Source organism: Aythya marila (genome assembly GCF_965140915.1).
Source record: "Aythya marila genome assembly, chromosome: 6".
Lineage (NCBI taxonomy): Eukaryota > Metazoa > Chordata > Aves > Anseriformes > Anatidae > Aythya > Aythya marila.
Window position 1 is genome coordinate 5,068,629 of NC_139047.1, and position 26,098 is coordinate 5,094,726.

At 36.6% G+C, this 26,098-nt stretch overlaps 1 protein-coding gene across 2 annotated transcripts in view; it reads left to right on the top strand.

The window, feature by feature from the left end:
• Positions 1–26,098, top strand: part of CALCRL (calcitonin receptor like receptor) — a 59,668-nt gene that overhangs the window by 18,869 nt on the left and 14,701 nt on the right. For both annotated transcript variants that reach the window (XM_082763308.1, XM_082763309.1), the window contains 5 exons: positions 15,391–15,490; positions 15,943–16,087; positions 17,403–17,513; positions 18,442–18,554; positions 21,445–21,536. In XM_082763308.1, coding sequence (XP_082619434.1) covers positions 15,391–15,490; positions 15,943–16,087; positions 17,403–17,513; positions 18,442–18,554; positions 21,445–21,536 — 561 coding nt within the window. The remainder of the gene's footprint in view (positions 1–15,390; positions 15,491–15,942; positions 16,088–17,402; positions 17,514–18,441; positions 18,555–21,444; positions 21,537–26,098) is intronic.

The following is a 26,098-nucleotide window of genomic DNA, read 5'->3' on the forward strand; positions in this document are numbered from 1 at the left end:
CATACATGTGATGAGTAGCGGTCAGCAAGATGCAGCATGTGTGTATCTATACCTTTGTGCTTGCAGATTGCAACCTTGATGTAAGTGGAGTCAATACTAGAGACTGATTATGATACTAGCAATTCGTAGAAACATAAAAATGAGGCCAATTGTTTGATTTGTAATTCTTTTGCACTTACTGCAGAATTTGTATATGGTGTTCACTTTTTCCTTTTGTAGAAGTTCAATTAAAAAAGGCAGATTATCATGAATAGGTTTGTTTCCACTGCACTAGCACGTGTTGTGAAGGTCCCAGAGGGATTGTTTGGACAGTAAAATTGTTAATGGTGTTGGTATTTAAAAAGTTATAATTAGCTTCTGAAGTTAACACCCTTTCAGTTCTATTGTTTTAAGTGCAGAGATTTGAGAAATCCTTGGTGTATTAGGACAATTACAAATAAATTTCCCCAACCAAAGACTGTAAAGTTTTTTAGAATTACTGTTAGTTTGGGAGAGTGCTTCAAAATCTAAATGAAGTCTTGAAACTTATGTCTACAGCTTTTTAAATTGATATTCAGTAATGATAATTATCAGATTCATGAATAGCTCGTGGATGTTTTGTGGTGTAGCATGGATATCTACTTCTTACATATATTGTGCATAGTATTTTAATGTAAATTATATTCTGTTTTACACTGTAGTTATTTTTCCCATGTTGAATCAGTAAATATGTTCTATTTCAAGTAAGAATAAATTTTTACAGTTCTTGTCCTTCCCTAACATTCTTTTGCTCTGGCAAATGCTTAACAGGTCAAACTAGTTAAGCATGGTAGTTCATATACAATGCTATCGTATGCAATTCAGTCTGTAGGGTGAGCATTTAGAATGCGTTGCAAGAAATGAGAAAGAGGTAGAGCTGGGACAGAAGGTCAGCTTAGGTAATGACGGTACCTTTACTGTAAAGGAAACCTGCTTCGTGTCTCTTAGGTGCAGAGAGAACATTAAGGTAGATTTTCTCACTCAAATGACTTAATGCTGGGAATCCCTTCCGAGAGGTGTTCCTTTAATTGCAGCATCTGAGGTGTCTGTAGTGATACCAGAGGTAATGTCCAAAGCATGGCCTGAACAGATTTTCAGTAGACTGATTCTAAACACTCCACTTCTCACTGCTACTCTCTCCAACAGAGAATAAAAATTAAATCTGTGTTAGCAGATGAAAGATGCAGAGATTCCCAGGACTGTCTGTCCGACATTAAATGCTTAAAATACCTCGCACATTAGTTATGTCATTACGAGCCAGATGTTGCTTAGCCATTCCTTCACAGAACTCCCACTGAAGTTAGCAACCGACTCTCAGTTCTCTGATTTAGGATCAGTATTTTTAATTAGCTTACTCTCATCTGCCCTTTATGTTCTCTCTTGGTGCGTCTCTGTGACCTTAAAGGAAAAACTGCATGTTTTTACGGTTTTTAATTTGTTGTTTTTAGAACTGAACCTACTTTTTTTTTTTTTTTTTTTTTTTTTTTTTTTTTTTGGTACTGTAATCATTCTATATTCAGTAGCACTATATAGTTCAGTAGCTGTTTTGGCTCCCACTTTTGGATTAGTTAAATTTTCCCATAAGTTTGGTAGTCTGATTTTCAACAGATGTTTTGGGGCCATCCTCCTTGTAATGCCTGATGCTAAACAGTGGCCAGCCAAGTAGGGTTCAGAGTTCAGATCTCTGGGTGATGGCCACTTCAGACTTGAAGTTCTCTATTCCTTAAAATCACTTACCAAATGTTCATATCTCTTCTACATAGCCTTCTAAAATGGTGTAATGAGACAGATCAATAACGACTTCAAAGTTAGAAGTTGCGTGGTAAGAGCAGACAGGGAATGAATACGCATAACAGGACAAACCTAATGCAGCTAAACTTGTCAGTGTTACTCTTTATCAAAGTCTGTCTAATCCATTTTATGCTTTGCTTAGACAAAGCAAAAAGTAGTTTGTTTCCTCCTCTGTAAAACATTCATACGATATTCAGAATAATTAATGCCATCACTAAAATGCCACTAGATTGGAATGATGTGCAGCAACTCTTTAGCTGTACAGTCAGTAAAGATTTGGGGATGTAGCAAAAGAAAGTTAAGAATATAGCTTTATGAAATGTGAGAGACATTTCATAATGTGAGAGCTGGGTAACAACAGCTGCTAACAGCTTTTAACTTCTTTAAGAAGTTGGCTGGTTTATTTGTCTGTATTAGGCCATCACGGAGCAGTTATAAAATTTACTAGGATATGGCAGGGTGGGGAAGGGTGAGAGAGGAAGCAGGGAAAAAAAAAAAAAAAAAAAACAAACAGAAAGTTACTCCTGCAAGTTCTGATTTCATTTGAGAAGCCTGGAGATGTTAGGGAAGTGAGAAGTTAGCTCATGAAATGTTTTGTTCTTTATATGCTATAAACGTGTAGCAATAGTCAAGCATTTTTATTTCTCTAAAAATACTTGCAGTATCAGCAAAATATATACCTCTTCAGGAATACACTGGCCAATAATACTCGCATCTAGTTAAGAATTAGTACAAAAAGTTGTGGCTGTGTTTGGCCCAATCATCTGTGTCGTCAATAAAGCACCTGATGGCTTCCTTGGAAGAAAAATATAGCTGCTCTTAGAGCTTCAGAAGAGAACAGTGTTTTCTCTTTGCTGGTTAATTCATAATATCATATTCATTACCTGCTGGGTTTCAGCAAATATCCTGCTCTATCAACAGCAAGGGGAAGCCAATGCAGGACAAACCTGCATTTCACCAAAGGAAGCTTGGTATAAGCTACCCCAATGGAAAAAATGCAGGAGCCTTTTTGTTTGTTTGTTTCTGAGTGGTTCCCTTGCATGGAATCAGTTGGGTGATGTCGTTTCCGTTGGCTCCAGCAATGTCAAGGCCATTGATGTTGAAAGTTTTGTACTGTTGTTCCCCACTGCTTGGAAAATTGTCTCCCCCTCTCCCCCCTCCTCCCCCCAACCAAATCCCTGCCAAGCAAGCAGCTGTGAGCAAAATTTCTCAGTAAAAGGAATTAGAAGTTTTGCACGCCCTTTGGAACAGGGAAAGACATATATACAGCTTTGAGAGGGATGAGTTGTGGGGTGCAAGTTCAGATCCTCTGCATAAAATGCAAGTGCATGAAATGGACAAGCCTTTTAAGGCTTATTATGTTGAAAGGTGTGGGAAGGAATGGAAAAATGTAAGCAAGGATTGTTTTTTCATAATGACTTCTGGTACCTCGGTCTGGGAAATATTAAGTAATGCCTTAAAGTCTGAAGTCCAAGCTTTGCTAATGAAGCCAGTTAGTAAATCTACTGAATGCAACTACTCCTACTCTACTGAATGCAAATCTACTCCTGCAATTGCAGCTGAGACACTGGCAGAGCAATGGCAAGAACTGGCCTGTAGAATTACTCAATTGAATGTGTCTTAATTTTAATAGATGCTTCCCATAGAATTCCACGCATTTTATTTGCACCAGGATTATTATTATTTTTTAATGGGGGACAGTGAAATCAGTATCAGAATTCTGTAGATTTTTTTTTTTCTTCTTCAGGAAAATAAATGCAGGATGTGAGTTTGCAGAAAATATGCACACCTATATTAAAGCCACCTAATATTTTCCATGCTCGCAATGGAGATTTTCGGTTGCTTGCAGTTTTGACAGGCTTTAATTGAAATTTCCATGACGCGTTTCTGCCTTTATATTATTATTATTCTTACATTTGAAGGGGAGACAATGTGCTTAAGTGTGTAAATGGCGTATAAATAACAGTTATGTATAATTTATGACCAGAATTTGCTGTGCATGAATAGCTATAGTGTTTGTAAGGTTTTATTGGAACGTAATGTTTCATTCTCTAGAAATACCTTGTGTGAGTGAGACTCAAATTTATCAAGACTGTGATATTGTGTCCAATTTATGTAATATTTCAGTGATCTTAGGTTTTTGGATTTTTTTTTGGTTCATGTTCAGGTAAGTCAGGGTGGAATAGTGCAAAAGGATATGGAAAAGTCTGTTTGTAATTAAAGGAACACTAATTGGACTGTAGGGACTGTGTGTAAGATACACTAGTCTTTCCCACGGCCACACCCTGAGCATATGATCTTTAACTGAATTCATGGAAACATTCAGACTGCTTCCTACAGATTGCAGCTGGCACTGTCTGTAAAATCTGTGCTTCACAAAGAGCAGAGGATTTTATGTGATAATGTGCAGTGATACATTTCATGCTGCTGCAGCATTACTATCCAGCTATCTGAAACAGATGGAATGTGCAGGAAAGAAAAAAAAAAATATGCAAAGCTTTATGCCCATGGAACTGATATTGGACTCCTGTTAATGGTCATCCTTCCCTGCAGTTCTTAGTCAGAGGAGGTGAATTAGTGCAGCGCTTGACCATCAAATATGCATGTGGCTTACAGACTGCATGCCAGCTAAATTGTTAGATGACACGCCAACTGCTTTTGCTATTTCCAACTTTTAACATCTTTCCCAGCAGCATAATCTCTGCAAGTAGCATTTTTCAGTGGCACAGCATCACCTTTCTGTTAACAGCATGAAAACATAATAGGATGTCAACTGAAATTTAAGGCCAGTTAGACTCAGGCCCATCCAGTTATTTTTTCAGATTCCAGCAGTTGTTAATCTCTGGTATTTCAAAGGAAGAACTAGGGCTTTGTATAAGAAAAGTGATGGACAAATATGAAAATTCATAAAGGGATAGTGTCTTGGTTCTTTCAGGTAAGCAGTGCTGTATAACCTTTCAGGTGGAAGAAATCTAAATGGTATTTCAGAAAAGACACAAAAAATATTTCAGTCAGTGGTAAAGATAATTTCTACTGTCCATATTCAGACTGATACACTGGCCTCATGAAAAAGAGAAATTACTCATGTAAAACTAAGTGCACAGTGTCAAAGATAATTGATAAAGATAAGCATGTAAATATGTTCTGGTTGATTGAATTTGACTCTAACTGTCCAGATGGTCATCACTGCTATGTGGGGGATTGAAAACTTTTGAGACTCGAATTTACACTGCTGCCAGTTGTTCTATGTTCTCTATGTGTGCTTTCAAATTGGAATGGAGAATAGCGTTAGGTTGGAGGTTGGACTCGATGACCTTGAGGTCTCTTCCAACCTAGGAAATTCTGTGATTCTGTAAATACATTGGGTAAATACCATAAGAGAAGTTAGTGTAGTCACTTGGTAGCAGTTTAAAGAATCTCAGTTCTCATGTTGTTAAGGTGATTAGTTAATTACTATGGTCCTGTAATTCAATTCTAAACTGACAGTAACTCTAGCAAAACGAGTGTTTCTTTACTCTGAGAAGCTTGAATCCATGTCAGAGTTGTGCTTATGTGAATATTCCCTTGGGTGTGGATGGAGATGAAGGGAATTCCCATTTAGAATCACTTGTGGGTGATGTTTTCTTCTCTTTGTCAACACTAATGGTAACTCAGATTGGCAGAAAATTGCTTGTAAATTATGATTGGCTATAGCAATATCATGGTACATGCCTTAACTTGAAGGAATTGTGTGTAGGGGGTTAAAAAAAACTTTTTTGCTCCTTCTGCTTTATGGCTATGTTAAGGTGATTTCTGCAGCCGGCCTGTGAGGAGAATGTGGAGAGAGAGGGGGAAAAAAAAAAAAAAAAAGCTGTGGTTATAAATGTAAAGTTAAAAACTTTGACGTTGCTGTGTTCTTAATCTGTCCTTTGAGTATGCGCCTCCATTCTTTTCTGTCATTTGCAAGCCTTGACTCTTCTCCATGTAGAGTATAGGCCTTGTTTTTAGAAGTCAAGACTAAAGTCAGTGCAGGTCTCAAGACCCTGCTTATATGAATATGCAGCTAGGAATCATTATTCAGTGCTATACAGGTCTAAAAAATATGTGGAAGGTGTTTTCTTTCCATATTATTGGGATTAACTACTTCTGTTTTTTAACATTTTTGAGTCTTGCAATCTTCTTTCTGGCTTACACGCTCTGTATGAGTCCAATTTAGTTGTTGATCAAATGCCATTTGAGGAATACAACAGATGAAAAAAAAATACATAATAAAGATAGGAAATAGCTAGGTAATTAAAAAGGAAAGGAGACAGGCTTCAGACCACTAGAATTCAAAAGGTTGTTTTTGGCTGCTGCTTGTTCTTGGCTTTTGTTACAGGACAGATTAATAGTTTTGATAATTTAACATAATATAACTTGTAATGTCTAATATTCAAAGGCTGAAATACACCAGATCTTGCACTTCTGACTTCTGGCATGTGAAATTTTAAATTTAAGAGGAAATGTTCTGAACTGTGGTGACTTAAGTTGACCTGGTAAAGGCTTTGAAGTAGCTGGTCGTTTATTTTGTTTTGAATATGTATGCCAAGCTGAATTTTTCTAAAATTGCTATAAATTTGCCTGAACTTTTTTTGGTATAGTAAATGCATCAGAAATAGCCTGCGAGAGAAAATGCCAGTATTTGGTATGAACTTCCATCTGAAATTTCATTTCCAGTGAGACCAATTATTACTGGTGAAAAGATGACTACTTTGGGAATATTTTAGTTCTTCATATTATGCTTTTTTTGTCTGTTTTTATTTACAAAAAAAAAAAAAAAGAGAGAAAAAAAAAAGAAATTCAACACAAAATCAAAAGACTGTAGTGCTTCAGCCATTTCTGTTGAGAGTTTACCTCTGTTTGCTTTGTCACTTCTGTTCGAGTGACTGACCAGAGGTGAACCCAAAGTTAGGACACCGGTCCTGATGCAGTGGTTGCAGCAGCACTGTGTTTATGCTGGCATAAGCAGTTCCCTTTCCTGGCCACCTGCTACTTCTCCATCCTGCTCTGAGTTGTTGAAGTGGCACAGTCCACCTAAAAATGAGTAATTTCATAAAAAAATCATATTGGAAAACATTATCAAAGTATATACTGAACTGAATGAGAGTGTTTTTGTGTATATTTATATGTAAATGTTCACATTTCTAAATGTGAATCTAGGAAGAAACTCTGATTTAAAACCTGTGAGTTTCACATGAACACAATTAATAGCCAAATTGGGTTGGGGCCAGTGAGAAAAAGCCTGAGCAGTAGGCTTGGGACAAACAGAAGTCATGATGCACTTTGGTTAACCCATTCTCCCATTCCCATTGCCTTGTTCTGACCTTAAGAAAATTATTTGAACTGTAGAAATATTGTTCCTGTAAAATTAGCGTGTTTTAATGAAGAAGTAACATACACACATGCACACAGAGAAAACTTTCTAAAGGGGGCCAGTTGAGAAAATGACTTCATGCTGTAATCATTTTCACAAAGAAACCTTTGGTTCCCTTTCGGGTCATTACTTGGTAAGCAGCATTGAGCAGAGTCATTCAAATAAAAATAGTGACTGCAAGACATGCACAGAGCAGCAGTTCGCTCTGCACTCTTGAATAAGCAGTGTCTGGAAAAAAAAAAGAACTTCAAACATCTGAGCAAGGGTTTTTTGTACAAATGTTTCAAGGTCTATTAGATGAAGTCATGAATTTATGCTGCCATTGTTTTAATTCACTGATTTTGTTTGGAGGTGGAAAAAAATTAGGAACAGAGAGGCCAATATAACATTTTTCATCTACATAATTTCATCTCGTAGCTATGTTCTTATGAAAAGTTCCTTCTTGGAAATAAATCCCACTGCTTTCCCAGTTAGTAGATGGAGGAAAGAGGGAGAAGAATGTGAGAGATCAGAGAGGAAAGGAAGAAAGGAAGCAAGCAGAGAGACCCTCTGCTTCAGAGCGGGTGCTCCAGGATAAAATTCCCATTGTATGCCCTTCCCACTTGCACTGCTGCTGAATCACGTGGGATATTTTGTGGGTTACTCTTTTGTTATCATGTCGGCAGGCACGAGCTGAGAGGAAAGTGAGGTGAGAAACATTTTTGTTTGGCACACATGGTTAAGGTTCACAGTTCTGATGGCCACAGAAAAAAGGGCTAAGGACTGTGCCCGCACTCTGAAATAACTACGGAAACTTGGCCTCGCTGTAGCAGCTGTATGAGTGTTGGTGTTCCCTGGTCCAAATCCTTGCCATATTCATGCCAGAAGGAGCTGTAGAGGGAGACAGGAAGAGAGAGGGAGCCTTTGGAACAAAATGCTTAATGGAGGGCTCTGCTGAAAACTTCACAGCTTCTCTATTTGAAGATGCAGCTGGAGTGCAGTGACAGGACTCAGTGATCCCTGTGGGTCCCTTCCAGTTTGAGTTATCCTATGACATTCTTTGATTTTCATAAAATTTGGGCCTGGGCAGGAAGATGCAGTAACTCCAGTGACATCCTCGTGATGTTGGCTATACTGTGTAATTGACTGGGTTTGGGGCCACATTAGTAACATGTCCCTGTGAATTTTGGGGTGTAACAAATGAGGTTTTGCTGCATGTGTCTGTGAATATCTTTCTCCAGTTTCAATTAGGTTTTTATTTTTTGTTGTTGAACACAGGAGAAAATACAGATTGGATAGTGGCAAAAGGGTAATGAGTCATTCAAATATACCTAATAAAAAGACTGTGGGAGCTCTCCAACTTTTCAATATCATTAGGTCCACAGAGAAGAGAAAACGTCACAAGCAATTCCCTTCTATTAAAACTAACACATTAATTGGAACATCCTTGTCACAACACAGCAATTGCTTTGGAGAAAGAGAAATCTTAAAGCTTGCTGAATATATTTTAAATGAAGTTTTTAAAATAATATACCAGCAAATTACTTTAATGGGGGGGAAATGTACCACCACTAATCATCCTAATCAATCAGCTCTTGGAATTAAATCTGTCATTATTCTCTTTTCATCCTCATTTCCAATAATCTGTTTTACAACGTTTGATACTGACCAGTCTAGCATTTTACAGATAACTTTATTTGACAGAGCAACCTTCTTTCTAAGTTTCTTCACACTTGCATGAATGCTAAAGGATTTAAACATCATGGATGGAGAACATTGAACAAAATGTGAATTATGCCTAGTAGCATACATAGCTGTGTTGAAGGACTTTAGAAATCAAGGCACATTTTGAGTTCGGACTATGGAGTGAAAAGGGTTAAGCTTGTAAAGTAAGCACAAGTTCTTCAACAGAGTGATAGACAAATAGCACTCACAGAAAAATCTGAAGGCACTAGTAACTATAAAATGTTGGAAATCAGAGCTGGATCCCAGAGAATAAGCTGTAGAACTTCAATGTCAGTCTGTTGTTAAACATTTATTGCTGTTGAACTCTGGTAGAGCTTTTTATTTAGAAAATAAAATAATCAGTACTATTGGCAGAAAATATTAGAACCAAGAAAACTTTGTGAAATGATTTTGGAACTGTAGAGTTCTGTGTCTCTTACTTATCTTAGATAATATTACTTTGCTTTGGTATTTCTAACATTCATATGTGCATTTATTTGACACAATTAAATATCTTTTAAATGATACTGCTAAATTGTAGCTGTGCTAATCCTCAGTTGAGTTGTTGTCTGTCTTCCACATGCAATTGCAGCATTTCCTACTGCTGGCTATGTATGTTCTTAAGTCAACAGAAAGTTCAACATATTTGAAAGGGGAAGGTAGAGCCTTTGTAATTTAGAGAAAAGGCATTGAAAGTACAGAGGCCAAGAGAAGACCTGTCAATGTAAGAGCAAGGAGGAAATGTCTTTGTATTTCTCTGCTATGTAGCCAGGAGTAATATCGCCCAAAAGCAGAAATTGCTGAATATTCCAGGGGAAGAACCCTGTGGAGGATTTCTCCTCCAAACCCAGAATAACTGAGGGTTTTGTTGAGGTGGATTTTTTTTTTTTCTTTTTTTTGTGGTGGTTGCTGGTTGGGTTGGGTTGGCTTCTTAACCGCACCTCTGTAGCTTGTGTTTCTTCTCCAGATAATTTATAATGTCACCTCTGAACTGAACAGAGGAGGAAAAGTGTTACAAAATAGTGAGTCATGTCTTTCCACCACACAAAAAAACTAACACCACCATCCCCTTATGATTGGTTCGTATGACTTTAGGTATTATTAGAAATGGCCAAGAGTGTTGTCAATAACTGCTAGTAGTGTCTGTTGGATGTAGGAGACAAAACTTAGCTGAATGGTAGCCAAAAACTATTAATGGGAAAAAGTACACAGAAGTAATTTAATCCGTGTAATCTTATCTACAGATGGTTCTGCAATCTCTGCAAGGCCTCTGGCAAGCTACTAGAGTGATGGAAAAACAAATGAACAAACAATCTGCATGCTAATAGAATAAATGATGTGAAACATCTTTAGGAACTAGACCTAATTTTCTACTTGCAGTAAGCAGGAGATCTTGAAACACATATAACGTGGCCTAGGAAATAAGCAGCCAGTATTTTCTCATACTGAGCTAAACTACCACTTAATGCATGATGAGGTTGGTCTAAGATAATAAAACAATAAAAATGAGGTTCCCCTCTTTCTTCTCCATTTATTTTAACATATAATCCCCAAGAAGAGAGTAAATACTGTTGTGTCACAGCTGCTCTATGGGCAAAGCTACTAGAAAAGAAGGTAGAAGGAGGAAGGAAAGTTTGTGTGCAGCACAACAGATATGGCATTTTATGTAATATCTCCTTGCATGTGAGCGGTGCTGTGGGTTTGGAGAATGAAATATTGAAAGGAACTGGGCGTGTGGTACTTCTGGTTTATTTCCTATAGTATTTTTCACAGTGTTGATATGAATATTGCACATTTTTTCATAATTACTGGTTCACTTGTGGAGGTCTTCAAGAGTAAGCATCTTTCTTCTGGAGTGCAGGAGGAGATCTCAGTTTATCCTTTTGCATTTCTCAGGCAAGCTCTTTGCACTGTTCTGTCTTCATGCTGCTGCTTGCTACCAGTCAGTGGTACACACAGCAATCTATTCTAGTATTCCTGAGGAGCTGAAAATTGTATGAGGAGAATTTATTTTTTTTTTATGTTTTTGTGCAGTGAGGTTTCTTGGAAGCTGTGAAGAACTAATGCTTCTGTACTGTAAAGTCATGTCAGGGAAGATCACACTCTTTTTGTCTCCTGTCTCACTGGTTTTAGGAGTCTGCAAGTGCTGATACTGGGTCTTAGTTCAAAGTGATGGTGAGCAGGGAATTATAACGTCATGAAACCGTGTTACCCAGAGTTTGGTAGACTTGTTCTGTCTTGAGCCTTATTAACCCCGTAATTATTAGGAGGATAGAGAAATTCCCACATACAGCTGTGAGATGTTTTATGATACCATCAGAGCAGTTTGGTCCAAATCTTGGCAGAAGATTTTCCCTCAGAAATCAGAAGAGCATTTTACCTGGTTAGGGAGATTTCCAAATTGCCCTGCCTGTTTAGTCCACTTCCAGGACTAAATGAATTTGGTGAGCAGAAGCCCTTATTCTTGAAAGAGAATCTGTCCCTTAACGGGCAGTTTTTCTCTCAAGGTTTATGTGAATGGAGGTGCAAATGACTCTTTAGTTCCATTGGAGACCACTGGATTTTTCTAACAGTGTAAGGCAGCAATTCAAATCAAGGATGTTTGGAAAGGGTTGGGCATTTTGCAACTTGTTTTTTTTTTTGCCTGTACCTTGGACTGAAACAACCAAACCTTGCCCGGGGTTTGAAATGCTTTGAATCACATGCCCCTCTCTGAAAAGAATCAGAAATAACAAAATAGCCTGTATCAAAATAGCCTGTATCTGAGAGGGAGTCCAACCAGACAAAATCAGGGAGTGCTAGAATAACAGGAAGAGATTTTTTTGTTAAGAAAACAGCCATTCTGATCCCTGCTTTAAGCCAGAGAGGAAGGATATACATCTATATATGCACGTTCAACTTCAGTGTTGCAAGATTGTAACATTGCTAGAGCTAATGTGATTTATATTGAAAATGTTTTCTTTCCTTGGGTGAATCAAAGATGACCAGCTGATTAGTGAAATACGTTTGTGCATAAGAATGGAGTTACCTGCAATGATGTAAGTATAAGTAGGCTCTCCCTCCCATGCCACCCATACGCAACTGCACTCGGACTTCAAGTCAAGTTTAAGAGTAACTGCCTTGGGTAGAAGCATGAGGTTTTTCTTGATGCATTAAGTGTGGTCAAATGATTGAAGTTCAAAACAGTATTTTTCCACTTTTTATTTTTATTTTTTGTTTACCCTTTTGGTTTGTCATTGAAATGGGAAGTGTCTGGAGCTCAGCAAGGGCGACATTTATTCTTGGGAGGATGGGAAAAGGTTAAAAGTAGAAACAGCTGATGAGGCAGGATGGATGGCTCTGTAGAGAAAGCAGGAGGAAGAGAAATGTGAACATCTGTTAAAGCTACACCAGTGACTTTTTTTGGCTAAGTTCAGCTTGCAGTTCCTTTTGAATTAATTCTTCTTCAGTAGATGTCAGTGCTATCAGTGAGAAACATTGCATGGGCCTGTGGAGTATCATTAATTTGGGCAATGGAGAATGCAATCAAGACAAAAAGCAGGCAGTTCAAGGTTACTGAGTTGTGGTTTTGTTTTTGTCTTTGGTTGGTTGTTTTTCGTTGTTTTCAGCTGTCTTGGTGTTCAGTACAGAACACACTAAAAACAAAAATGAGATTTTGAAGATCTGATTTGCTATTGAGATTCACCATTCTCTTCCCACTGACATTGTGCTTTACTGGGAAAATCAATAAGGCAGAACTGTCCTAGTGTGTTCCCACTGGCTTACAGTTTCTTTCAACACCTATCATATAAATCACAATCCTGATGGCTTTTGTTCAGATCCCCACTGTCTGAGTGGCACTGGGTGATTCTGAATAAGCCTCTACCATCTTTTCCCTCAAGTTAACTTTCATTACACTCAAATTAATCTCGGTCCAATAAAGATGTCCTTTTATCCCTGCAGTAGAGTTGTCAAAGATGTTTAATAACAGAGCAACAACTGGGGGAGCGTTATTTTGTAAAGAAATCTGACGATGTCTCTCATTTACTGTTAATTTCCTTGCCTTGTGCATCTCCTACTTCCCAGCTGGGAGAGGCAGAGAACACTCCAAGAATTGTTTGGTTTTCAGCTCATCTGAACAGGCAATTAATAAAAGCAGCCTTACTTTCTCAGGAGTGCTGGCTTGCTACCTCAGTCAATGAACTGAGCATACTGCTGGCCATTCCTGAGAAAATGTTTTATCTTCCTGTACAAGTTCTTGTCCAAACCAACTGGAATAGATTTTGAGTGAATGAATTCATCTGATGATGCAATAAATGGTTTGCTGAAGTCCAAATAGGCATCTGAATGACCTTCACCCTGCATTCTGTAATTAAATCCAAAAGTAGTGATGTTCGGGAAGAGGATTTTTTTGTCTATGTATAAGTTTTTGGCTTTGCAGTTAGTAACTGTGTGGACTGAGTGGAAAGCACTGAGTGAATTATAGACTTGACTTAATCTTTTACCTCCTGGGAAAAATTAATAATTTAATGCTGGATACTGGAATACTTGATAGGAAATGTCTACAAAACCACTAGATAAGAAAAGATTCAGACCCTTAAAGGAACCAGGCTACAGGATGACTTCTGATACTGTGACATTGAAATGATCATGGGCTGTGAAGCGAAGCAGATGAATTCTGCCATTGCTTCTGTGACATTATATCTTTTAGATAAATAAAAATAAGCAAGGTTAAGTGAGGGCAATATTTGCCAACATTTATTCTAAATTTGCCATCCAACATTCCTTTTAGCAGAAGGATTATTGGAACTATTGTAGAGAAAATTATTTCTAACTTCTTTGTATGCAAGTAGAAAAACTAATATTAAATTAAGGATGCTATGTTCTACTTGATTCCTCTCTTTCCTTGTTCTGTTCACATCATGTATGGCTTTTAACCCTATGCAGATGTGTTTTGGCATACATTGGAGAGACAGAGAGAGGATTATTCCATTACTTTATATACAAGCAGATTATTCTGATTTCCTTAGAAGGCCAGTGCTATTTTTCTTTCTTTCCCCACTGGAATTAGGGGGACATAATTAGGCACAACTGAAATTGACTAAGGGATTGTAACAAATTTGAATGTATGCACCCCTGCCCTCTGTTGTCATGCAGAATTGAAATCATATTGTCTCTTTACTAATTACGATGTCTTCATTTATGTTTTGTATTCAGTCAATCCTTAGTCATTGCACATGGATATTTAGATTGTTTTTATTAACAATGTCTTCAGTAATAAACACTATAAAGTTGCCATTCTGTATGTGTCAGACAGTGATTTTTGCAATAATCAATTCACTGCAGTTCTCATCAAATATGGATTTTCTGAAGAACTATTATACTATAGAGTGCATTGTGAATATATTTCATGTACATCAGTTGGTCTGTCTTTTAGTGTTTTAAGAACCTTCCAAACAGCATATTTGAATTTCAGCGTCTTGCTGAATTACCTGAGCAATTTCCAGCAATCAGTGTTAGAGGATTGCATGCCAGTGGTAAAAATAGAGAAAGATTACTCTGAGTTAAACAGGTAAAACAGTAATTGATTTTACAACAGGCTTCTTGTATTGTCATCAAGTTTTACAATAAACAACAGTGCTCTCATATTGCGTAGAGTGTATAGCCTACAAAATGCTGTTCGTCCTATTACTCAGAATTCTATCCTTCTATGATTTATTCTATTGCAAAACAGGTGATCAAGGTGCTTAAGAAATCATTTTGTATATTTTTTGCCTTAGTTGCATTGTACACTTTAAGGATCAAATTCTAGAATAGTCTGTACTGTCAGATAATTACAGCTTTTTTGAATCATTCTGTTATCTATATATTTGACAGCTACTGTATATACAGAAACTATTTTATAGCTTGCAACTATCTCTTATGTTGCCTTTTTTATCCTTACAAGGTTGTGACTTTCAGTTAAAGCAGCTACTTATTAGATCTGTTCTTCCAGAAATAGCAAAATTAAAAATCAGCTGGTATGAAGAGAATAGGAAATAATTGTGTGTGTGTAGAAATCTAAGTCTACTTTAGAGTACACTGAACTGCAGCATGGTCTAGTTGCCCAAAGCAGAGATGTCAAGGAGCCAACTCAGATCTTGAGCTTTGAAAGTTGTTACTTGCCACGTATTTGTCAGAGTGGGTACCAGTTTCCCAACTGGGGCAAATCCTCCAGAGAAGTGGTGTTAGCTGAAGCAGTGGGTAGCCCTTCCTGCCTTTCCTGTGAGAGATGGAGGTGTTGGTGCAGCAAAAACCTGGCTGCTGGAATTTGCTACTGGTGAATTGGTGGCATTTTCTTCTCATCATATTATACATCCCCATGTATATCATCACATGGCACCGTGTGAGACTAAAAATTCAGTGGACTTCCATTGATTTGTTCTATTGCAGAAAGAAAATATCAAGTCTTTTATCAGTTTTGGCTTTTGTGGTTTACCATTTTTTTCCTGTTTTTTACATTGCAGTTTGAGTTCATTTGATTGCAACATAAAATACACTGCACCAGATACAAAAATGACAAAAAACTGGATCACATTTTTGCTGTTCTTCCTCTTGGTTACTATGGTGAGTTTTATCTTTTTTTTATATTTTCTTTAACGAATTCCAGTTTGTGTGTAATCCAAGTATGTACAGAACACCAGAGAAATTGCTATTTTCTAAAAGCTAACAAGTTCAAATATAGTTTCCACAAAGCAGAATCTTTACTGCCTTATATCCTCCATTTATTTCCTATGCTAACAAACTAATTACCTCTGTTGAAGCCAGCATATCTTTTGCTAGCAGAGAAGTTTATGGTAATTGTTGATATGCCTATATCAGCCAGAAAACTACAAAATCAGATCATCAGTAGTAAGATTTAAGATCACTTTCCTTCAGTAAAATAATATGTGAAACATAATATTTAAAGTGAATGAAGTTAAAGAAACTTTTATCAGTTTTTATGTGAGTAGTAGATCCAAATTCATTAAAAATACATTTAAAAGTGACTTGCTAAAAATAAGTCTTATTCTTCCTAGTTTTTTGCCACTGCCATACCAGCTGAGGGGCATCAGAATATAACAGAGGACTACGCTCAACTGAGTGTTACACGGAATAAAATTATGACAGCACAGTATGAATGCTACCAGAAAATTATGCAAGATCCCATTCATAGGAAAGAAGGTAGAGTTTATTTTCTCATAAGATTTTCCAGAGGGAGGTGGTCGATAGATATAACTGAAGTAATCCAGGATCCTTTTGTTATATTAGTCATTGCTTACATTGATAACAATTTTTTCAGGTTCTGTTCATACCATATTTTAGAAACATCATTTTGGAACTCAGAGTAATACTGTGTATTACAGTTAATGTAATGCTCATTGAATTACATCCACTATATCGTAAATAACACAAAGCTTTTATTTCTGATGACATTAGAAAATGGTAATTTAAACAGATATCCAGATTAAAAAATGGAAATTATTTCCAACTTCATAACTTCTGAAAGCATTCAACGGTTTAGGGGAAAAAAAGAGATAATTACACGGAGTATTTTTCTCTTCTGAAATGTTTCTTTGGAGAAAAGCAATGTCTGGAGGTCAGAAATGGATATGAGTATGACAGTGTAAGTTTATGTCCAGCCCAGGGAACCACGAGTTTAAAAGGATCTGGACAAATGGGAAAATCTCTAGATACAAAGAGGAACTATGTGATGTTTGAAATACGCATCCTTTGAGATAGTTTAGGGAGCAGGGAGAAGATGTTATTACGTGTTGAATAGGAAACTGAAGGAAGATACAAAAATATTTTCAAATCTGTAGGTCAGTCATTCTGCATGCCTACATATAGATATTAAAAATCTGTGTTAGTTCAGTGAGGCATTGAAACAGGCTCCAGAACAAGGACTCTGTGACATCCCTGTCCCGGAGCAGTTAGAGAAGTATCTGCAGGCTCAGCTCTACCTGAGGACAAGGAACTGTGGCTGCCTCCCATGTGGGCTTTCTGATGGCTTCTAGGATACCGGTGTGTTTTCGATGAACTAGTAAACACATATTAGAGAGGCTTGGTGTACATCCAAAGTGTAAATACATTCACTAAAATGGTCTTTGCAAATTGAAGGCTCTTTGTTCATGTGCATTATTCAGTCTGAGTTGATATATTTTGCTTTTCCCAAAGAATGTTACCCTACCATGCTCTAAATCTGATGAGGTTTGTAAACTGTAGATGTAGACTGTTTAAAGGTAAATGATGACATATTCTAAAACATGTTCAAAGAAATATACATGTAAGAAGCTGTTTCTATTACATGAAGTTATAATTAACTGTCGCTAAATGTTATGTTTGCTTTTTTTCTTTATGAAGAAAACTCATTGCTGCAAGTGAGAAACTTAACATATGCAGTGCTATATCTTACTTTTGAAAGACTCATCTTTCAAAAGATACCTTACTTGTGAAAGGAGGTTTGTGAGTTTATTATCAGGTGTCCACTTGTTCGTAGGTCCTTACTGTAACAGGACATGGGATGGCTGGTTGTGCTGGAGTGATGTTGCTGCAGGTACTGTGTCAGTACAACGTTGTCCTGACTACTTTCAGGATTTCAATCCATCAGGTAAGCATGCACGGGCTTCTGCATCAACACGTTGCTTAATAAAAAGACTACTCTTTGCTCCACTCAAGTCACAAATGTACTAGAATTTAACTAACTCCAAATCCATTGTTTTAACTTTCCCTTTATCACATACAATATTGGCAAGTTAGTGGTTTTGTTGTTTTTGTTTTGTTTTGAAATGTGCCTTAGTAGGATTCTGTAGATGAGGAAATACAAATAGAATTTAGATGACAGTTCTTTCTTCATAGAGATGAGATTTTCCCTCTGAGAAATAAGCAGAAACATTATTTATTTTACCTCAGTTTAGCTGTTGAAGTCAATAAGAGTTTCTCCAAATGAATCTTTTCCTATTTCTGTAAGCTTAACTTTGCATTTGTGAGCATGTGGAAAATGTCATAGATGTCTGCTTCTACTGCGTTTAGTATTTCCCAAGGTCTTTTGATGCCTTTCTTCATTTGATTAGGTAGAAATCATCATATGGTCCCGGAAATTTTCCAGTCTGGTTCTTGAGCAGTTTCTCTATGAATATTTTCCTGCCTGTCCAATCCTAATTTACAGTGGTAGGATGTCAGACATCAGTTTATGTCTTGGATATTAAAGAAGCCATTCCTGTCACTTCATCTGGTAGTTCTGCAACGGTTTCATATATTTTGATACTTAACTGGATTGGAAGAGGAAAATCTATTTATTTTCTTAAGAAGAACAGATCATCAGTTGCCCTTGCCAAGCAAAAGCAATGGCCTCTAGTTTCTCAGAATTCATAGTAACAAGCAGTGTCTCTCTAGTCATATTAATAAAGCTGTCATTTGTTTGCCAATCTTTTTTTCGTGAAATACTAGGCATCAGGAAGTAGAGCTTCAGTGCTGACTGTTGTGTTTTCGTCTTGTTTTTCTTTTTTTGTTTTTCTTTCCAACTACTTTGGCTGTAGAAAAAGTGACGAAGATCTGTGATCCAAGTGGGAACTGGTTTAGACACCCAGAAAGCAACAGGACGTGGACAAACTACACCCAGTGTAATATCTATACGCATGAAAAAGTGAAGGTAGGAAATGAACAAATGCATGTCACCAATTAAGAAATTGGTCTGAACAATTTAACATCTCAAAAATTAGGCAGCAGAGTTAATGTAACATCAAAATGCAAAAAGATAAAACATGCAGAATAAGAAGGATATATTGTTAACAGCAGACTCAAAAAAAAAAAAAAAAAAAGTCTTTCACAGCTGATTTTAACTACTTGATTAATATGTTATCATTTTTGTTTGTGGGTATTTCAAATGTGAACTAGTACTAGTACTTGTCTATGCCATCCGCATTCACCTACTGGTAAGCAAAATGTACTCCTTAAAAGAACATCCATTACATTTTGCTCTGTAATTTTGAAGTAGGGTGCAAGCTCAGCAGAACTGCAGGACATTTGCACTTCTCTTGAAGACCCTGCTATCCTGCTAAGTGCATGGGTTTATCCAATTAACTCATAGTGACAGATTTTCAGCAGGTCCACAGTTTTATTTGGACTTACTACATTTTCCAGGCAGCATTAAGAACTGGGATTTTTTATTTTTATTTTTTAATTTTGTTTTGTTTTCCAATGTAATATGAAAAGCAGAGCTAATATTTTCTGTTTTACAAAAGTGTAGGCAAGCTTTTGTTGAGTGGATTGACCACAGGATTTTTGGAGGCCAAAGGTTAGTAAGTGATAAGAAGTGTTAGCTAGGGTTTGTTTTCCCCTGTGGCCCTTTCCCTGTGAATGTCTTGTGTCCTGGCTCACAAGAGCAATTTCTTTTTTTCAGTTTTTGAATTACTAAGCTGCCCACACAAATGGAAAAAACATGCTTTGTGAGTTGTTCGTTGTTTTTTTTTTTTTTTCCTATGTATCAAAGGTAGACTGTGTGCACTCTAATTTGTGTGGGTATCTACATAGATGTCACTTCCATAGACTTTAGGTTGGATGTCCATCCATTGGCAGATTTAGGGAAAAAAAAATGTGGTAAAGCTCCAACTGCTAAGACGTATGTGAGGGTATAATAGATACAATTGCATATTCCTATCCCCCACCCCCGCAAAAAGCCTCTGTGTCCACTAGTAGTATTCATAATGTTTATAAAACACATTCAGGCATGGGAAGAAGCAGTAAAATGACACCATAAATGCCCCAAAAATAGAAATATAACATGTAAGGATAGAGTGTGAGTGAATTTAGGCCTCATGGGAAAAAAGCACATTAACAGTAGATAGACTAGATGGCAGTATTCTTGATACTAATAGGGATCCTAACTGCTTGCATCATTGCTGTCAGAGTGTTTAAGGTTATTTACCAAGAAAAAAACATTGAGAAAAGGTGATGCTAAAGCACTTCTGCATTGCTTTTTCTCAAATCAATTGAGTATGTCCATGGCAGTTTAATTTTACTAGTAGCGATTTACCAACTCATTGTTTCTTGGTAATACTTGACTAGAAATTGAGAGAATTTTATTCAGAGAGGATTAGATCACTCCAGGTCTTCCTGTATGAATAATGTGAGGAGCTTCTTTGTGGCCTTCTTTCAAGGCAGGTTAGATAATGCACAATAAACATGGCTCTTGTCCATTGCTCAATTCTTACTGTCATGGTAGTCCCTAGCATACCACTACAGTCCCTCTGTAGTCCCTAGCATACCACTGTTTAGGGCCAGTTCTAAATTGTGCAGAAATGTTCAAAATCTTAAACATGCTACTTTGTCTTAAATTGGTCACTGAATGAGGTTGTCATGTGGGATGTCATATGGACCTTCCATAGAAATACATACATAGACAGTCTTTACTGTTCCAGGGTAGCACTTGTTTTCTCAATTCCAGATTTCTTATGAAAATTTCACTTAAACTACTGCATTACTTTAACTCCCTTTTTATATATTTTTTAAAAATATAATAACTTAAAAAATTCTAGCTATTCTACAATTCTTACTATTCTACAAATAGGTACCCTTGTCTCATCTAATAACATTTCTTAAAGCTTTACTTTGAATCTCCTTATGTGATTTGAAAAGTCCATATGTATGTAGCAGGCTGCAACCATTCAGAGCTTAAATTGGAGACACAGACTACGGAGTATATGAGCCCAAGGATTCTTCCTAATAGATTGTAGATATAATTATACTTTATTGTGATAGGAAAAGGTTAAATCCAAAGATCTTCATTTTCTTGTGTGCAAAATGGTTATATTGTATTTAATGCCAACTAAGTGATTTTGAGAAACAGATTCCATAACTGAAAATAGTTTTGTTACTAGAGAAAGAATTGATGTTAACATGCATATATGACAAATATTTACTTCACCAGTTCTTCGTTTTTATTTTTGCTATGTACCTAGCTTTTCATAATACTGGAATTTGATGGTAGATTTATTGAATAATAGCATTTAGTCTTTACTATTTTTGAGTTGCAAATTTTTTTCATTCTTGAAATGAAAGGTAGTGTTCCAATATCACAATCACAGCTTTCTTGGAAGGAAGTATTTTTTCAAATGATGGGAGAAAAATTTATGAGCAAAAAATAAATAAATTAATATGTAAAGCACACTAACATGTTTTGCTTAAGAGATGCATAAATAGATGAGTCAAGCCTCAGACAGGAGAGCACCCAGCACAGTAACATAAATAACCAGATTTATATAAATACTCAGAAGAAGCATAGTTTGTACATAGTTTAAAAAAAACTAACATTTGAACTGCTAAGTCATAGCAACTTCATTCAATCTGTTACGTGCCCTACAGAAAGAGATTTTAGTAAGATGTTGATTTGCAGGATTCTGGATTTGATTCATCATTATCAGTAATGTTTTTATTATCTTCATCCTGTTATAATAATTTTGTAAGTAGAAGAGATGTGCTTGTGCTTATTAATAATAGTTGTATATGCATCACAAGTGTTTGATTTTGTTCTTGTATTGCAGACGGCTCTGAACTTGTATTATTTGGCCATTATAGGACATGGTCTCTCAATTGCATCACTTCTGATTTCTCTTGGCATATTCTTTTATTTTAAGTAAGTATAAGTAAAATTCTTTGTAAAATTTGTAAACTTTGTAAAATAAGTAAAATTAGTCATTGCATCATAGTTTCAATACTTTTAGAACACTAGATATCCCAGAATATTAGACAGAACAAGAAGGTGAAAAAAATCAGTATATTGGATTGGCATTGAACATGATGATATAATAAAAATTTAGGTTTCTTTTCTCAGATACCTAAAATTCCAAGTCTTCAAATTAAAAAGTGTAGCATATGTTGAAAATGAGAAATAGGAAATTGGCACTAGAAAACATAACAATTATTAAAAGTGTTTGCAGGGGAAGGAGGGCTGTTTGCTTGCTTGTTTGTTTTTAATAATAACTGAAGGTGTGGGTATGTCAAGCATGGACCAAAGTAAACAGAAAATGGAAAGCAAAATACTGGTGATATATGATGGATAAAGTACTATTCCAAAGTAGGTAGCCACAAAATATGATAAATTGTAAAGAAAACAAAGCTAAGAGCAACATTAGGAATGGGAACAATAAAAATAACCCCCCTTTTTATTATTCACCACGTTACAACTGTGATGGTATGCCTTATCCACTGACTACAAGTTAATATAGTATCTTCTGGCAAGAAAGTTTGAGCCGTGTATTACCAATGTCATGACGAAGTGCAGCATACTGCATGGATCTTTTAAAATTACGTCTGCTTAGTACTTCACATTTTGCGAGCTCTTTCCTATGAAACTTTTTTTTTTTTCTTAGAAGTTGATGAGGCTTAGTAGAAAGCTGAAACCAGGATCACTGAAACCCGTGTTGCCACACGAGCAGAGCTGAGGCAAAGTGCAGTGCTGTCAGAGATGAGTTGTTAGCTCTGCCAAATGCTGCACTGCACAGTGCAGGCTTTCCTTGTTAACTCACAGTAGTTCAATCTGCATCGATTTTCATTGGAAAAGAAAGATCTGCTCTACAGACTTACGTGTTTCTTACCGCTACCATCTCACCCCACCCATAATTGTTCCTAATATGTAAACATGAGTAGCATGTATACCAGTAATGGTGGGGATGGGTCAGATTTTGCTTTTCTCATGCTCTGGACTTTGATTTGATTTGATAGGGGTCGCAAATGTCTGCTAAATATCATCGTTGTTAGTCACACCTGGCTGGCTATCACGTTTCCAATTTAGATATGCATTATTTGCCTAAATTTGCAATGAATTCCTAACAGTGTTTCAACTTAGTAGCTTCTCTTTGAAATACAGTATTCAAGATTACTTCTCAGCTTTTTCTGACTTGTTCCCAACTATTTCCAAGTTCACTTTCCCTCAACAAAATCAAAACATGAAATGGTCCCAAGTCTTTATAAGGTTGATTTTGCATTAAAAAAAAAAAAAAAAAAAAAAAAAAAAAAAAGTGCAATGCTATTACTGTAAACCTCACAAGACAAAGTTCAAGATAAAAATAAAAAATAAAATCTCCCATGGTAGAAAAAAAGGTTTGACATAGACTTCTAAGGAGAAAATAAAAAGATATTGAATATGATTTTAAGAGCTCAGAGACAGTAAAGAACAATTTTTCTGTACTCTAATATGAAAACCAAGCCAATTTCATCTCCACTTGTGGCACTTACTGCAAAAGAAGGTGGTTTGCTTTGCTACCATTAGAACGATGCTATGTTTGTCATATCCTCCAGGGACTTTTTTCTCCCTCTGGTAGAAGGATCCTCTATCCTCAGAGAACCACATGGAATTAATCCAGATCCACAAACCACAATTCTAGACTGTGGTTATGTTCAGATATAAAAAGAAATTGAAAAATTTAAAGGAAGCTAAAGAAAGTTCTCTACAAGCTGTTCTCTTGGGATATGCAGTTCTTCTAAAGTATTTTTAGTACCAGAAGGATATTTAAGGATCTAGATTAATACCAGGATGTATTATGTATCAGCTGAATGTTGTGTAATTATTCGTAGCTTTAACAGGTGGACTTCTTTTTCTCCTTTATTTCTCTTTTGCTATTGTGTGTGGGTGCTTATGAACTTGCCACATTTCCAGATAATTTATCCTGTTAGCAGATCGATAATTTCCAGATGACATTTGCTGACTTGCTGACCATCAGAATATCTCTAGGGTTGATCAGAAAGATGGGATATTTCTCCATAGGAAAACTGACTTTTTTTTTTTTTACTTTTTTTTTTTCAATTATCTTCAGTTTTTTAAGTATAAACTATTTAGATTTTGACTTTATTTTTTTCAGATTTTAGTGCATTTTATTTTTCAACTGAAATTTTTTCTTCAGAAAACTACCTCATTAGAAATACTTTGCCAGTGTTCTCCAAGTGGGTTGGAGTTCTTGTTTTAAAAACAAGCTATAAGCTTGGAACTCTGATCTTCCTATCTGATAATTCATCTATGACAGATAAAAGTAACTTTTTGCAGTGGCTCTGCATTCCTGTTCTGTTATGTACTGTAAATCACACGTGTCTTATAGGAAGTTTTTCTTAAAATAATTCTAAGGTTGTTTTCATAAAGAAAAGTAGGCAACAGAAAACAGAATAGAACAGTGCATTCAGAGAAAGGGAAGCTATAATTTCAAAGATACACACACAAAAAAACAACAAAAAATGAAATAAAGGAGAAACTGTTAATCAAGCATCATGTCAACTCACAGGACAGCACTCACAGGGGTTAGCAACAGTAAACATAGACTGGGCAAACAGCTGGATGATAGATTGGTAGATACGGGGTTCCTAAGTAACTTGAAGTTAATTTCAGCTGAAAGGCTAATTCTTCTCATGTGAATATATGGGTCTCACTGGTTGAATCTTGCTGCATTTTAGTATCTTTTTTTTTTTTTTTTTTTTAAAAAAAAAAGACTCCAAACACATCTAGGTGTTTTTGAAAACGTTACCTTTTTTTTCTTTTCTGGAAGTACTGGAGAAATGATTTTTTCCACAGTGCCCAAGACATACAGGAGTCGAATGAAAAGAGGAAATATATAATTTAGCAGGAGGTCTATTTTTATTTTTCTGCACAGGGTTTAATCCAGCAATAAGTCTTTTGAATGGTCTTAGATCATAATTAGGAGAATTAAATGATTAAAGAGCATTATGTCACTAAGAAAAACAGAAGGTCTATAGGAAGGGTAACAGAAAAGAGAGGGTGGGGAGACTTAGGAAGAAATTCTTTTATTACCAAAAGCAGTCTTCGTTTTTAAATGTCAGCAGTCTTGCTTTCTTGTTTCTTGTCCGGTGATCCTTTCAATCCTTTTATGCATGGGTGGAGGTGGGTGTGGATGGGTGTGTTTGAATATTCAACAGGAACAGCTGCTGGATGACCCTGAGAGATGGCCCCATTAGCTGTACGTGCTTTTCCTTGCCTCTGTGTTGAATCTTAACAATAAGCAGACAGACTTCCAGGGTTCTTCAGGACTTGTTTACACAGAGCTGTTAGCTGGAATCTTGTGTTGCTTACTTTCTTTCTATATGAGCCATATAGGAAGAAGATATGGATGCATACTCAAAGAATATAAACACTATGCATATGTTAATAATCAATGCTTTATGTTTTGGGCATTAAAAGGATTAAAAAAAAAAAAAAAAGCTTTGTGAGATACACTTTATCACTTAACTTATATCCATAGCTGTGTTCTGTATTTTGGACACTTTTTCGTGTTTTCCTCAGTCAAGTAAAGCTTGGCAACCAGGAGTTTATGTAGGGTTGATCTGTGTTCTGTGTGGCACCACTGGTTCCTGAAGTGGTTTCCTTCCCCTGAATTCAGTGTATTTAGCCTCAGGGCTCCATGGTGTGATTTGCAGAACCTCTTCTGCCTGATTCCTGGTATTACGCTGTGCATATCTGAACCTATTTGCTTACTCCATGTATCTCTGGGATGCTTCATGCATGCTTCTTGTGATAGTTGCAAAGAATGCAACCAAGGAGTGTAATCTCTATAGACTGTCTTTTTTTGACCATCTCTTTTGTTAGTGGGGTCATTTGTTTTCATGTTTCATCCGTTGTGCTCTCAACAGATTTCAACATGCTCCTCTAGCTTTTGTGACTATTCCATTTCTGTATTTCTCTCTCAAAATATAAAGTTCTTCTCCTTCCTGTCCTGCTGGCCCCCCAAATTGAAGATAAATCACTAATGTCTATACTTTGTCTTTATTTCAGGCATGTTGTTTGAAAAAGCTAGAAAACTTAGAACTTGATTTCCACTCCCCCCCGCCCCGTGTGACAATTCAGACTTGTCCCTTGCTGACCCTGTCCATGTATTTCTGATATTTCTACAAGTGAAAAGCAGTTGCATGTGAAAGTGATAGACATTACCCCCCAGCTGAGCTGTTCCATTTTGTGAATTAGTTGTACATCATATTGCTGCCTAAAACATGGAGTGAGGGAGATGCAGTTATACAGCACAGGCTTGGGTAACTGGGTTCTTTCTTGGAAATAACCAACAGGCGTCTCCACTGTTCCCCAGCCTTTAATCACCTCTCTCTGCCAGTTGGGTAGGTTTTTCCAAGGAATGCGAATGCTGCAAGATGGGCTCTGTACCCATCTGCTGCCTCTGGCATGCTGTATGATTATTAGTCAAT